General features: G+C 38.0%; 1 protein-coding gene across 1 annotated transcript in view; it reads left to right on the top strand.

Moving 5' to 3' along the window:
- The window catches only part of NELL2 (neural EGFL like 2), a 137,504-nt gene that overhangs the window by 111,671 nt on the left and 12,185 nt on the right, over positions 1-13,648 (top strand). The window contains exon 16 of the mRNA XM_066183128.1: positions 7,994-8,134. Within this exon, the coding sequence (XP_066039225.1) occupies positions 7,994-8,134 (141 nt within the window). The remainder of the gene's footprint in view (positions 1-7,993; positions 8,135-13,648) is intronic.

Raw genomic sequence — 13,648 nt, 5'->3', positions numbered from 1 at the left:
AATTAAAATCTATAACACTGCCAATCATTGTCCTGTATCCCTACGGAGCTCTTCCTTTTGCTGTCAACCTGAGGACGTCTGCAGTCTCTGCACATATCATGCCAATGATATGTTTATGGCCCAAGCAAAGTAATAGTGATTTAGTTTCAAGCTGCTTCTACAGCTTTTTCATATTTATATTGAGAATATTTATTGTTTTCTTGATGAGTTGTTGTCAACTGTAGCGTGAAAGAATGATGTGCATGGTTTTTCCTTTTTTTGTGCTTCAGCAATTTTGTGCAATTTCTACGTGATTTGACAGTTCAGGAGTAGCAATTCAAATTAGTTGTCTATGGACTAAGACTACGGGCCAGAAGCCACTGGTAATAAAATGTAGGTAAGAATTTTTTAAAATATAGCACACATATACTGTGTGCAATACCCTGACCAAAGAGTAGAGAACTACAACAGGAGACCAAGCTCAAATCAGGGTGTAAAAAACAATTCCTAGTTCTTCAAACTGTGTTTGAGTTGCTTTGAGGGCTCTTTTGTTTGTTTTTCATAAATTGCCTCTGAACTAAGTGCTTGGAAATTAACCGTAATTCTTAACAGAGCTGATCTGAAGCAACTTTTTACAAGGCTAAGAATATGCTGGTTGCATCAGTCTTTCATATGTGTAAACATCCTAACTCATGGTTATGACTGACTTGACTCCTCACTTGAGAAGTTTTTGTCAATACACTGTGCAAGTGAGGGCTTCCTTCACACACACTGGAAAAGAGGTCACTTTGGGCAAAATTACTCTTCTCTTTTCAGATTAGTTCCCTTTTGTTTAGAACTCAGTTACCCTTATCCATCTTTAGCGGCTGGCCACTAGTGTGTTAGTCCTTTTTTTCATGTGCAGATGGAGCAATGTAACTTTCAGATTCTAGTAGGTATCTAAAACAGGTATGTCAATGTATTTCAAGGTATAAAAGTGTTTTTGCTATCTTGGAGAAAATAAGGACTATTATTTTCTTCTTAGGAAGATAGGGCTAATGAGGAGACAGAAGCATGTGTTACAGCTAACATGAGATGCTGCACTGAGAATGATTAACACGGTGAAAGTAAAACCACCTCTTTGTCAACAACTACAAATAGAGGCCCAGTTCCTATTAATTAGTTTTTCTAATGAGGATTGGCACAATCAGTGTCACACAATAGAGCTGAAAAATATTTTACAGTATTCATGAATGCACCTAGTTCATCATGGCCTATTAGGTGCTCTGAATTTCAATTCCTACAAATATCACTTTCTTTGATGATATTGGGTGTGCAATGGGAGGCATAGTTTCAATTATTGGTGTGATCTGTGATTGATCAATTTTTGACAACAAAGAATTGTTAGCAGGGCCACATGGTGAAGCAGTCAGTGGAAAATTCCCTTTGATAACATTTCAGTCTAATTTTGGAACACCGCCACTGCCACACATGTAATACCAACACGATTGAATTTCTTTTTGCTGGCATTTAGCAGGACCTATGGGGGTGTGCAGAAATCAATGGGGGATCAGGAGTCTGGAAAATTGCATACTTGAAGAATTAATGAACTATAATTCTGTATTACATTCTCAATCACATTTTGCTTCCTTTTCATTAATGTAACTAAATTAGTTTTCCGTGGACAGAGTACTTTATAAACTGCAATCATGGTCTTGCTGGGATTAAAAAAAAAAAAAAAAAGAGACCTGTTATAATGTTATAATAGTAGCTATTTTTTCTTGCAACATGACAGTTGGAAATTTTTAGTGAAGAACATATCATCTGCAGCACATATCTTCGACACCACATGTCGAAGCAATTATAAGATGACTTAACCAGAAGTTCTACTAGATCTGGGAGGTGTTGGGATAGAAGCAGCAACTCCAAAGGCATTCCAAATACTTTTTTTTCTTTTTTCCCCAAAATGGGCTCAATTCATTGTCATGGGGAGCAGGGAGAGGAAGGGCCATGGTCTTCACTCTTCTCTGAAGGCTGTATGTGAGATAACTGTTGTTTCTAGTGCTGTATAGAGAAAGTTCTTCTGCTCATGGAACTGTGTTATGGTAGGATAGAATTGTGGGTGACTCCTCTCCTTGCTGTGTTCCATGGGCCGTCTATAATCTTGCCCTTTATGATTCAAACTTGTAACTTAATAAAATGCTGGGATGAAGTTGTAGTTAAAATCAAGAATATTCTATGGTTTTATGACAACTTTGATGTGAGAACCCGTACAGTGGAAAGAATGCCCTAGTACTCAAGATATGATATCCTGTCTTTAAAGAGTTCCTCAAAGATGACAAATCAGAGTGAGACTGTAAAAAAAATCAGGCTCCAGGACTGTGATTGACAAAGGAGGAAAGTTATTTTTGGAGTCAGGCGCAGTGTTAGAAAACAAAGGAACTGATCAAACTTTACAAAATAGTTTTAAAAGTCGTTCCAAACAACTTAGGTTTTCTGGTGTAATTGGTATCTTCCTGGATTATTTCAGCATTCTTAGCTACTATATTCTTGAGGGTTTTATTCCTCTTTATGATATTTATATGCATATGGTATATGAGAATGTAGTGGATGGAAATCCCAAAAGGTTTTTTTAATTATTTTTATTTTAACAGTAAGATAGCTCCTGTATATTAAACTACTCTTAGGATCTTACATTTCTCCACCTTGACCTGTTTTTTGCATATGGTGTCAAACCAAAGGTCTGGTTGAACAGGAGAGTCTTCTGAAGTATCATCATGTCAAAAATCTGTTGTCACATGGAAACCAACGCAAACACTTTTTGGTTATTAAATGCAAGAGATAGGACTCTAGAATTTGCAGTAGAGATTAACCCTTTTCAAGGCTAGTCCAGAAAACTGAGTCATTAATAGCAAATACTTCATGTGTACAGTGAGCTTTAATTTAGTCCTACTGAAAAAGGCTTTTTCCTCCTTCCATACATATTTACTAAAATTAGATAACCCAGACATCATCTTAATTGTACCGTATATTCTGTTATCTGAGCACAAATCTGAATAGTTGAAACATGACCTTTTACGTACAAGCCAAACATAGTATCCTTGAAATTGTATTGACATATGGAAAGGCATATCACAGTCTGACTGTTCCAAATGTACCCATGAAAAAAACCCAAACTTTGAAGATTTATCTGTTTAAGCAGCTTCAAAGTCTCCTAAACTACTTCCTCAGTTCTCTGTTGCTGAAATTACTTTTCTTTCAGTTGTTTGCATTTTATTTATGCAATGTATGGGGTTGGGATGTGGACAGCTTAGGAGGTTTAGCATTAGGCTGGAAAGGCTGTTGCCGTTGAAATGAGATCTCAGATTTGGCCTGAGTCATGAGTGACTGAACATTTTGGAAGATGTTGTCTGTTCATAATCTCTGTAAACAGATCCAGTGATAAAACTCAATTAGCAGTAGTACAGATTATTGCAATTGTGAGTCTCTATTGATTGGCAGTCTTAGCTAGCCAACTAGTCTTAGCTAGTTTCTCTGATGCAGAAAAACTTCCAGTGTGGAGACAGCTAAGTTCTAAGTATTCACAGCTCCTGATCTGTGGTGTTGACTTCTTGACAAGCAAGGCCTTTGGTTTGTATTGACCTGGATAAAGCAGTTTATGACAGAAAATATTTATAGATTGTGCTGTGCTCTGTCTCTCTATAAGTTTGTGAATGCAGGCTTTTCTAAGTGAAGGATTTCATAATTAACATTTAAGTCTTGAAGTGAATAATATAAAATGCAACACCCCTCCCCTACTCCATGGTTCTTTGTTGAGTGCAGCATGACTACATTAGAGCTTGGTCCTGTTGCTGAATGAAAGAGAACTGCTATCTTTCTAATTGGCAATTTTATACCACTTTCAGTCTTCAAAAAGACTTATTATACAGAAATTCTCTAATAATATGAATCAGAGAGCTAGTTCTGCTTTTTCTTCTTTTTATACCAGTGGATAATTTGCTAATGATCTTATTTTACTCTTCAGGGAGCAGAGTTTTCTCAGTGTTCCCAAGAGAAAAGAGTATAATAGCTAAAACTGTTGCCACAGGTAAGGAAATGAGAGATCCTGAGGTATAAGGAAGGTATTTGGGAGAGCAAGGCTTTTGCATGTCAAGGGGAGCTAGGTGTACACAGCTCTTACTTTCAAAATGCCTCTGATTCTGTGTCTACTTTATTAGAGTGAGGCCTCTGCAAAAAAAATTGAAAATTTTGAGTTGAAAAATGGGTAACAAAATATGGAAATAAGAAAGCTGACTGGTATAAGTGAAAATATAAAGCCTTTTGCCAACTTTCTTTTATAGAGTAATATGTCATCTTCCATGCTTTTCTAGTACATCATCAAACAGGACTTCATTATCACTGTTAATATTCCATATAGCCCACTGGTGCACCATAGCCACTGGCCAAGAAAAACTTCAATCAGTTTTCTTCTCTTGTCAGCTTATACCTCTGACTGAGCAGCTGCAACATGATTCATCCAGGAAGGTTTCACCATAGGACAGGAGAAAATTATTTCTGTCTGCTTTTCCCATACTAATAAGATAATTTCTGTTGTAGATACTTTTGCAGCACTTCCTGAGCTGTGCTATGCCTGTTTGAAAACAGAAATCTTTTTATCCAAATGTCACGATATTTTTCCATTAAATTAGTGCTTTTGCTTTGTAAGTCACATTTCTGCTGCGGTTTCTTGTTTAACAGAGTTGCAACAGTAATATTTTGTCCCATTACAGAGCGTGTTTCCACTAGAATTCATAATCAGCATTAGCTGTGAGAATTAAAATACTGTGCATAAGGAAAATCTATATTCTGAAACCCGCTGACATGTGCTTAAGTTATCATTTGCCTAAATGTTAGTGGTGAGAAGTGCTTTTGATTTCTTTTCTTTGCTGCAAAACCCTGAAAGGAGTAATGGCTTATTCAGCATGGATGCAGCAATGGTTCCAATGCAATGGCAAACAATCTATGGGCAGTAAGACATTCTTCAAGACCTGCAGCATGCTTCCATACATGCTTATGATGGGAAGCTTTCTTAAGTAACTCTACTCCAATTTTGCTTGCAGTCATAACAAAAGCAGAATGTATTTCTTTGTTTATTGACATTGGATAAAGCATTTCATCCCAAGTAATACCTCTTGTGTTACAGATTCATCAGCTAGTTTTCAAATAAATACAGGGAAGCTGCTTTTGTTGTCACTTTACCAATACTGATGTGACAGTCACAGCTTGTTTTTCCTGAATAATCAATGAGTTCATCTGAATGCATTCCACTTGTGTGTGTGATACTGTGCTTATACTTACAAGGCTTGTAGATTCACAAATAATTTTTTCCGAAGAGAGGAACACAGTCTTTCTTTAATTCATATCTGTTTCTTTGACCTAAACAACACTCATTTCTCCAGCTTGTCACCAATAAATACATTCCACTTTCCCAAAGAAGTATATGCCATCCAGTGGCTTAATGCAGTGTTATTAAGTAGCCAGGATAAATATTAACAACAGCTCTTCTCTTTCAGCCTCTGAGTGGACATGCACTGGGGTTCTCTGGGGTTTGTAGCTTTAGCCAACCCCAACAAATTATGTTGTACTGACCAGGTGATCCCAAGTGTTCAGCACAGTCACTTCTGTTCTGCCTGACAAGCTGTCTGCCAGGCAGCATATTCCCCAGTGGTAAGGGAACTTCCAGACTGCAACCCTTCCTTCTTTTCTTCTCCTTTTTCATGAGTAATCTGTGACTTTCTGAGAGAGTAGCAGTAGATAAGGCACAGACTGGAAGCCAACCTTTTCTCACTACTGTAACATAATTTTCATTGATCTTCCTCTGATCTCTCAAACACCTCTGAGGTCCCACTGGCTCCTGCCTGCTCACAAGAAAAAGGCCAGAGTTTATACTGATTTAGAAAGAAACACACTGAGCAGTGGAAGATTGTAAAGGTTTGCCATTTCTCAGTCCTGCAGCACAACTGCTCAGATGATTATCTTGGAATTCATAGTGGAGTTGAAAATTCTGTTTTGAAACCAATAGAGACTTATGACTATATTTGTGGTGCACAAAGCAGCAAAATATAAACTTGCTGCAATATTGCAGCAGGAGTATTGGTATTTTTATCATCATAAATACTGATAATGTACATCAGAGGTGCCTGTTTAGAAATACTTTTGATAGAAAATCAGACTGATACATCACAGTGAAAATTTCTAATGAGATTTTGTCAAGGATCTGCAAAGCTTTTAAAAACCAATACACTCATGATACAGTTCTACAGTTATTCCAAAGCAAATTTTATAACAATTATTTGGCATGTAAAAAAAAATACCCAGAGCACATCCCACATACCCCCTTTCATGTAGAAGAAAAACACAACTCAAAACCAAATGTGGGTGACTGCACTATACGTTGTAGTTTATGCAGGTGTTTCCCACACACTAAGATTTTTATTACCTTCTAATCTGGAAGAAAGTGTTCTCAATGGATAAGTCTCTGGATTTTATAAAGTTTGTGTTTGAATAGGTTTCACAAGCTACTTGATAAGAGTATGTCTGTCTAGTCACACATTTTTATTCTCAGAAAAGAGATTCATTTCTTTATTGTAGCTCACAGTTTATTTTCTTAGCCAGTTTACACTTCCTTCTATGAAAATAGCAAATGACATAAATGGAAGGTAACAGGGACTTTGGGCAGAATTTCGACATACTTCACATGTGTCTCAGTGGTCACATCACACCTCTCTTTCATATCTGCATCCTAGAGGATACTAGATCACCTGCTGATGGACTTCGAGAGTTTGAGTCTTAATTTGTTACTTCAGTTCTTAATTTTAAAGATTCGGCCTTTAAAGAAGGGTTGAATCCTTGCTTTGTCCAGAGTGGCCAGTACACTGAGAGTTTATTCATTGTTCAAACTCATGGTGGAGGGTGATCAGAGCTTTCTTTTTTCTGAAGGCAGTTTGCACATATTGTGCCTCCCCTTGTGTTGGTTCTATAGGCACCTCTCAGTCAGCTTGATGCTCGGATAGGTATGCTACTTCTGGCGTAATTCACAGTGATAAGGGAGTGAATCTGATAGGGAACAACTCAGTTTTACTCCTGTTTGACTCCATACTCCTGGTATTCCCTAACTGTTAACAGCACTCTTACTGTGGGACCCGTTCTTTAGTACAGCTTACTGTGTACCTGAAGACACTGGAAACGTACATGTCACAAAGTTCTCCACATCTCTGCTAAGTCTGTGAGTTTGGGTGTCTTTAGAACATACTTTGGATTTTGGATCTAGTGAGTGTATCAAAAAAAATTCATTATTTGATAAATTGTTATTGTAAAGTTTAGCCAGTGGAAGTTGTTCATTTAAGAACACTTTCCAAAGGAATTTCTAGGAGAAGGAGAATGTGTTGTGTTTCACCTTCATGATTTAAGCATTTGTTTGGGAACCCACTTGTTTTTTTTGTGATGATTAGAGTGGAGCCTGAAGTCAGTTATGTTGAGATTCAGATGTGCTGGTATAAATCAACAGGAATTCCAGAGGATAGGGAAGCCCTTCTAACCTAAAGTTGGTGTCACCAAAAGCATAAGCACAGACCAGAATAAATATTTAATGTTTTTATATACCCCTGGAAAAAAAAAAAATCTTTCTTTTACCAGGCAGCCTGCACTACTCAAAGGATTAACATCTTATTATATGAACTGGGACCTGATTCTTTTCTTCACATTATGGGCAGTTGAAACAGATGTCAGATTACCTGTCATGTATTGTGACAAAATGAGTTGTTACTATGTAGGCAGTAAATTGGAATTAGCAGTACCTCTGCTGCTGTTAGGACCACAAGTACTTTTATGGAAACAATTCACAACTTCCCTGCAATTAATTCTGCAAATTCAAGTGTCAGTAATGGAAATATCTCTGTGAAACCCAGAAACACCAGGGATATTGTTCTTTCCTTGGGTGACTATGGCAATTTCCTCTCTGTGAATTTTCTTCTATTTTGTTGTTCTCAATAAACAGACATTGATGAGTGCTCGGATGGCTTTGTTCAGTGCGACAGCCGTGCTACCTGCATTAACCTGCCTGGCTGGTACCACTGCGAATGCAGAGATGGCTACCATGACAATGGAATGTTCTCACCAAGTGGAGAATCCTGTGAAGGTCAGTGTCTGATAAAGGTGGGGTACTGTTATGGTTCACATGAAATTGTCCAGAAAATATCTAGTGTTTCAGATTGTTCTGGTCAAGATTGTCTTGAAAACTGCAGTGAGATTTAAACCTTGACCCAAAAGAATTTTAGTATAAATAAGGATCATCATCAAAGGCAAAAGAATATAAAGTAGGAATATTCCTATAGTGTGGAGCATTAGTGGAGCATTTCTGTGTTTTACTAACATAATATGTAAAGTCAGGCATAGTGATTAAAATGCAGTTTCTCTGGCCCTACATCTGCTTCTGTGCTTGTCCCTTGCATAAGTGATTTCCCATGGGCTGATAGCATGCACTCTAATCTGTCACTCCACAGTAATCTGTTTATATGTCAGATTCTTTGTGTATAGAAATGGGCCTCTATCCAGATCTCATTTCCTCCACTTTGTTTTCCTTGTACACTGAAATAGTTCATGATAAAAATATTTCCCATTGCAAAAAATGATTATCCATCCCTGAGACCCTTGCCTATACCTTGGTTAATACTGTGGTATTTTGCCTCTGTAATGGCTAACTGCTTCTGGAAGGCTGCAATTTGCAGACCTACATTACAAACTAGGAAGCTTAGTGGACATAGGGCTGGTGTGTAGGGAACAAGAGAGTGACAAGGGGGACAAGGAGATGGAAAGGTTTTCTGTGCTCGTGAATGATGTTAGAGACAGCAGGTGATTAATAAGAACACAGTTATTTTCGGATGCAGATCTCTTAGTATGGAATGTTATTCAGCTCTTAAGATATTTCATGGTGCTGCTCTTAAATAACAGAACAAACCTTTTTTTGCCGTGGACCTCTCAGGGCAAAATTATCACCCTTTCTCCCTTCTTTCTCTGAGTCCTGAAATATTCAGTGCTCACGGTGTAAGCTTTCTTATTGCTGTTTAAACTCACATTGGTGGGCTGCATCAGTCCCAAAGGAAAGCAATTGAATTAATTTCTCTTAGGCAGACACACAGACAGTTCTCCAGGAGTGAAAATGACCTTTCTGGTATACCCATCATCAATACTTTATTTCAACACATTTTCATCACAGCTGAAAGCCTGTATTCCCAGGAGGAATGAGCAATTTAAGGCAACCACTGCTTTCATAAGTCGAGCTTTCTTTGTCAAGAACTAACTAAATGTCAGTGTTATCTGGCCAGGAGTTAGGGCAGGAAGGTGCAAAGAATAAGTTGTGATCACTCTGATTAAAACATTGCACTTCTGTCACTCATGGCAGAGGAAATAAATATTCCAGCCAGGCATTTATGGAAATATTCTCAATATCCCAAGTTTTATCTTCAGTGTCAGTATAACACTTATCTCATGGGTTGAAGATAGTGGTTTGGCACATGCTGTCTCAAGAGAGGTACGTGATACAAAGTGACTGTGTTAAGATGTGTGCAAACAACAATCAATTAAGCAGCAATTTCTAAACAAATGAAAAGCCAAGGGAAAAGAAATATGGGGATTGCTACATGTATACAGAAGCGGCAATTATTAGACTGTTTTGACCTTTTCTACAAAGAGCCAGCAGCTCTTTATTAAACGTACACAGAGGATAACAAGTAATTAGAATTACATCAAAGATGCCAGGAAGCTATCTTCATTGCTGATAACCCTAGTGACTAACAGTGGAATGCTTTCAATTTGATTGATTGCAGCTCCAAACATTGGAATCCTTAGCAACTTGAGATCACAGAATCATTGAATGGCTTGAATTGGAAGGTACCTTAAAGATCATGTAGTTCCAACCTCCCTGGGCCGGGACAAAAGATCCCCCAAGACCAGGTTGCTCAGGACCGCATTCATGGCCTTGATGGGGAGGAAGGTGTTAGATATTTGATTCGTTTTGCCACATCAATTTTTGTTGGATTGGAACTTGGGACATGTTGTCTCAGATAAAAATAAAACCAGAAAAGGTGTGAAGAGACAACCTAAAATCCACTGCAATGTGGAAAGTTGAACTTGCAGTAGCACAACAGAGTAGTGCAGAAGCAATCGTCGTCTCTGCTGTCAGATCTTTCCACTGTAAGAGATTTCCCTACTGGGTTTAAAGACAGAAGAAAATGGATTGCTTTTGATAGTTTTCAGTAACCCCTGGTTAGATGTGATTAGATTGAGCTGATGGTGAATGGTCTTTTAGACAGTCACTTCAATGGGGCAGCAGCTTCCAGGCTATACTAATCTCAAATTTCAAATCGCAGTTCTCCAATTCTCTTTCGACTCTATCCAGGAGCAGCATCCTCTGAAACTTGGTTCTTGTGCAAGTGCTTGCAGCTTGCACAAGGTGTAGAAGGAAAGTGCAAACTACTTCAAAGTAGTGTTTTATATAGAGTGCATAATAGGCTTGACTTGACTCATCCTTTGTAAGTTTTGGTTGCTTTAAAGCAATTTTCTTCTTTTAGAGAAAAAAAGCCCTGTAAAAGCCAAGGAAGTGTGGATTTAGATTTTCTTTCTTGATTGTTTTACATTGTCTTCCTCAAATCTGTGCCTGTTTGTGTCCCCTGGACAGGTGCTGATAATACTACACAGAGCGTTTCTGTGACCAGCGTAATCAGTTCTTTGTTTCCTTCAGCAAAGCCTCTGATTTTAAAAATCCATGTGAAAGCACCTCTGTTAAAATTACAGAAGCACAGGAGCATTTCCTTAAAAGCCTTATTTTAGCAGAATTCCAAAGTTGTACCTACCCCTTTTAGGACATCATACTAAATATTCCTACCTAGAGCTGGGCTCCTTGGTAGCACTAGACTTTGTCAGTGCTTGATAATGAAGTAATAGTTACTGGATTGCCTGTTTCACACATCTATTGACCTTGGCTACTGCTACTTCTTAGGCACAACTGAGAATATTGAGTATTTTGACTAATGTACTTGAATGAGAAAATTCATAATCCCATTTTTATTGTACCTACAGGCAATGGAAGACCTAGACATCCCTTTGATAATAGTTTTGATTCACATTATACCTCTGGGTAGACCTATGGTGTCTATTAAAATGACTAAGAGAAATTATGGGAAATGCAACTGTAGGGCTTAATCCTCTTAGCACTATTTGCTGTTTTTCCCTTGGAAATAGAATTATGTTATGCCTCATTGTATTTCCAGGAAAGTGTAATACCAGCCATGTAGTCCTTGAGACTGTATGGCTTTGGGAAGTCTTAAATTTTATATATGTAAACATAACATTCAGAATGGTATATTAACTGGTATCTTCCTCTTTTCACCTGACAGCTTTTCTTTATAGCTTCTTTGAACAGTCTTATTGGTACTGAAGGTTGTCTCTTATGAACCATTTCATAAAGAGAGCTGGGCTAAGGGAGTAGATATTGCATCCTCAGGCTTCATTGCAGTAAAAAAAAAACTGGAACAACTGAGGGCAAAATCCTAAAATAAGAAAGTTCAGACCCCATTAATGTTTGCCCTGCAGTTCTGTGTAACATCCTGATTCCTTTGAACTTGTCCTTTGCAATGTCTAAAAGCTTCCATAATCAGTTGAAGAGGGAGGCAATTTTGGTTCATGCCAGCATATAGAGCAAGTTATGCCTTATCAGTTGTTGGACATTTGGCACACATCCACATCCAAAAAAAGCTTACCTAATTAAGGCAGCCCCTTAGGACTTACCAAGAGTATCTGTCAGGTACCAGCTGTTGTTAGTATAGAACATGAGATCAATGTGCCTTCACTCTCAGCAGGTACTATATTCTTTAAATGAGACAAATGCAAATGAAAGGTTTGGATAGATCAATCCAGAATACCCAATTCATAAAAGAATCTTTTTTGGTTGTAAGGGTTTATCCATATGTGAAATCCCATTTGGGTTTTCTGTTCTGAAGTATCTTGTATTTTTTTTTCTGCCATCCTGCTTCCAGAATTAGAATCACTTACTTCTCTGTGTGACAGAGCAGCCTGCTTAACAGCACAGAGGCTGAAGCTCGACTTGAAGTCTGTTTTCAACAATCCAGGATAATGAGGGATGGAGGCATATTACAAGCCTCAGTATGCTCCCCAACCTTACTGACTGAGCAGAGTCCAAAACGGTCACTCCAGCATCTATGTCTCTGAATCTGGAAGGCAGAGGAGTTGCTGGCTGTCAGGATGTCTCAATTTATCTCACGCTTCATCCAGTGTTTTAACTAGTACGTGAGATTTCTTGAAGTTGAAATCCACTGTCAGTTTGGACTCCTACACTTAGGTTTATCAGAAGCTCTGTTTTTGGTAGCACTTAAGGGAAACAGGAAATAAAAATCACTACTCTTCAGCTGTAAACCTTACTGTCAGTCACAAAGCTCCATCAAAATCCTTTTGCTTTTATTCATGATAATTAAAGGTCAGCAAATAAAGTGACTTCTTTGTTTTTTCCATTTATCCCAAATAGAGCTACAGGCATTAAGGCTTCAGTATTGAATTTGGGAACTCAACTTAAGCATCACCAAACAGAAGGCAGATATGGAGACATTAGTATTTTAATATTCTGGAGGGTCGGAAGAATACAAAATTTTCAGGGTTTCTCGTCTTTTATAAAAGGACTGATAAAACAGAAGCTTGACCACTATATTTTATAGGACAGCAATTTGAACACATTTACCATGTAGGGAAACAACATTTCTGTCAAGCCGATGTTACCAACATCTGAAGTCTCAGCTCTTCATCTTCCACATCTGGTAAGCACTCTCAGAGGTGGCTTACACGAACCCACAAATAAATTATTCACAATTCACTCCCTTTTTGAAGAAATCTTACACCAGTCAATAGATCTACTCAGGATTGACAAGAACAGAAATAGAACTTTCTGCTCAGATGAGCTTGGGTTCCCTAGCAAATGCTCTCCTTCCTTTTTTGCCTTAAGCAAAAAGTACTCAGGTGTCCTGGTACTTTCACCTTGCTGAGCTAATCCTATTCCTCAGAGCAAAGGTAACTGAGAAACTTCAGTTGCTGCAGAGCAAAGGAACTGTCTACCCTCCCAAGACATCTCTTCTAATATTTCTCAGTGATACAAATGTTCACCTTCTCTTTACAAAAATGAGAGTCTAACCAATATCAGAATGATTCTGGTCTCAGGCAGGCCCTTCAGGGCTTTGTGAGAGTCTTCTGCATGTAAGTGTGGATAGTTCATCAGAGAACAGATAGCTGCAACTTCCCATCACCTATATCACAGTGAGTCTCTGAGCCTTTTGTCACTTCCTAGCAAGGTGTGCACAGGTTTTTGGTTTTTTGTTTGTTTGTTTTGTTTTCTAATGATGTCTTGTTTGTATTCCTTGTGAGTTTATGATGAATTTTTGCATCTGCCATTTGTGTGTTTTTTTCTGAATAATTCAGCTATTTTTTTAGACCTATCTACGGCAGTTCCAAGATCTTTTTCCAGAATACATCCGAAAGACTGATGTGATTTTTAAACAGCTATTTCCCCATGCACTTTTCAATTGAATCTCATCTGACATGTTATTGTTAGCTCACTCAATATCACAAAATACTTCTATAATTCACTTTT

This window comes from Chamaea fasciata, unplaced genomic scaffold (genome assembly GCF_029207755.1).
Source record: "Chamaea fasciata isolate MVZ Bird 193981 ecotype frontalis unplaced genomic scaffold, bChaFas1.0.hap1 SCAF_5, whole genome shotgun sequence".
NCBI lineage: Eukaryota > Metazoa > Chordata > Aves > Passeriformes > Sylviidae > Chamaea > Chamaea fasciata.
Note: the sequence above shows the minus strand (reverse complement) of the source record. Positions and strands in the feature narration are given on the sequence as shown.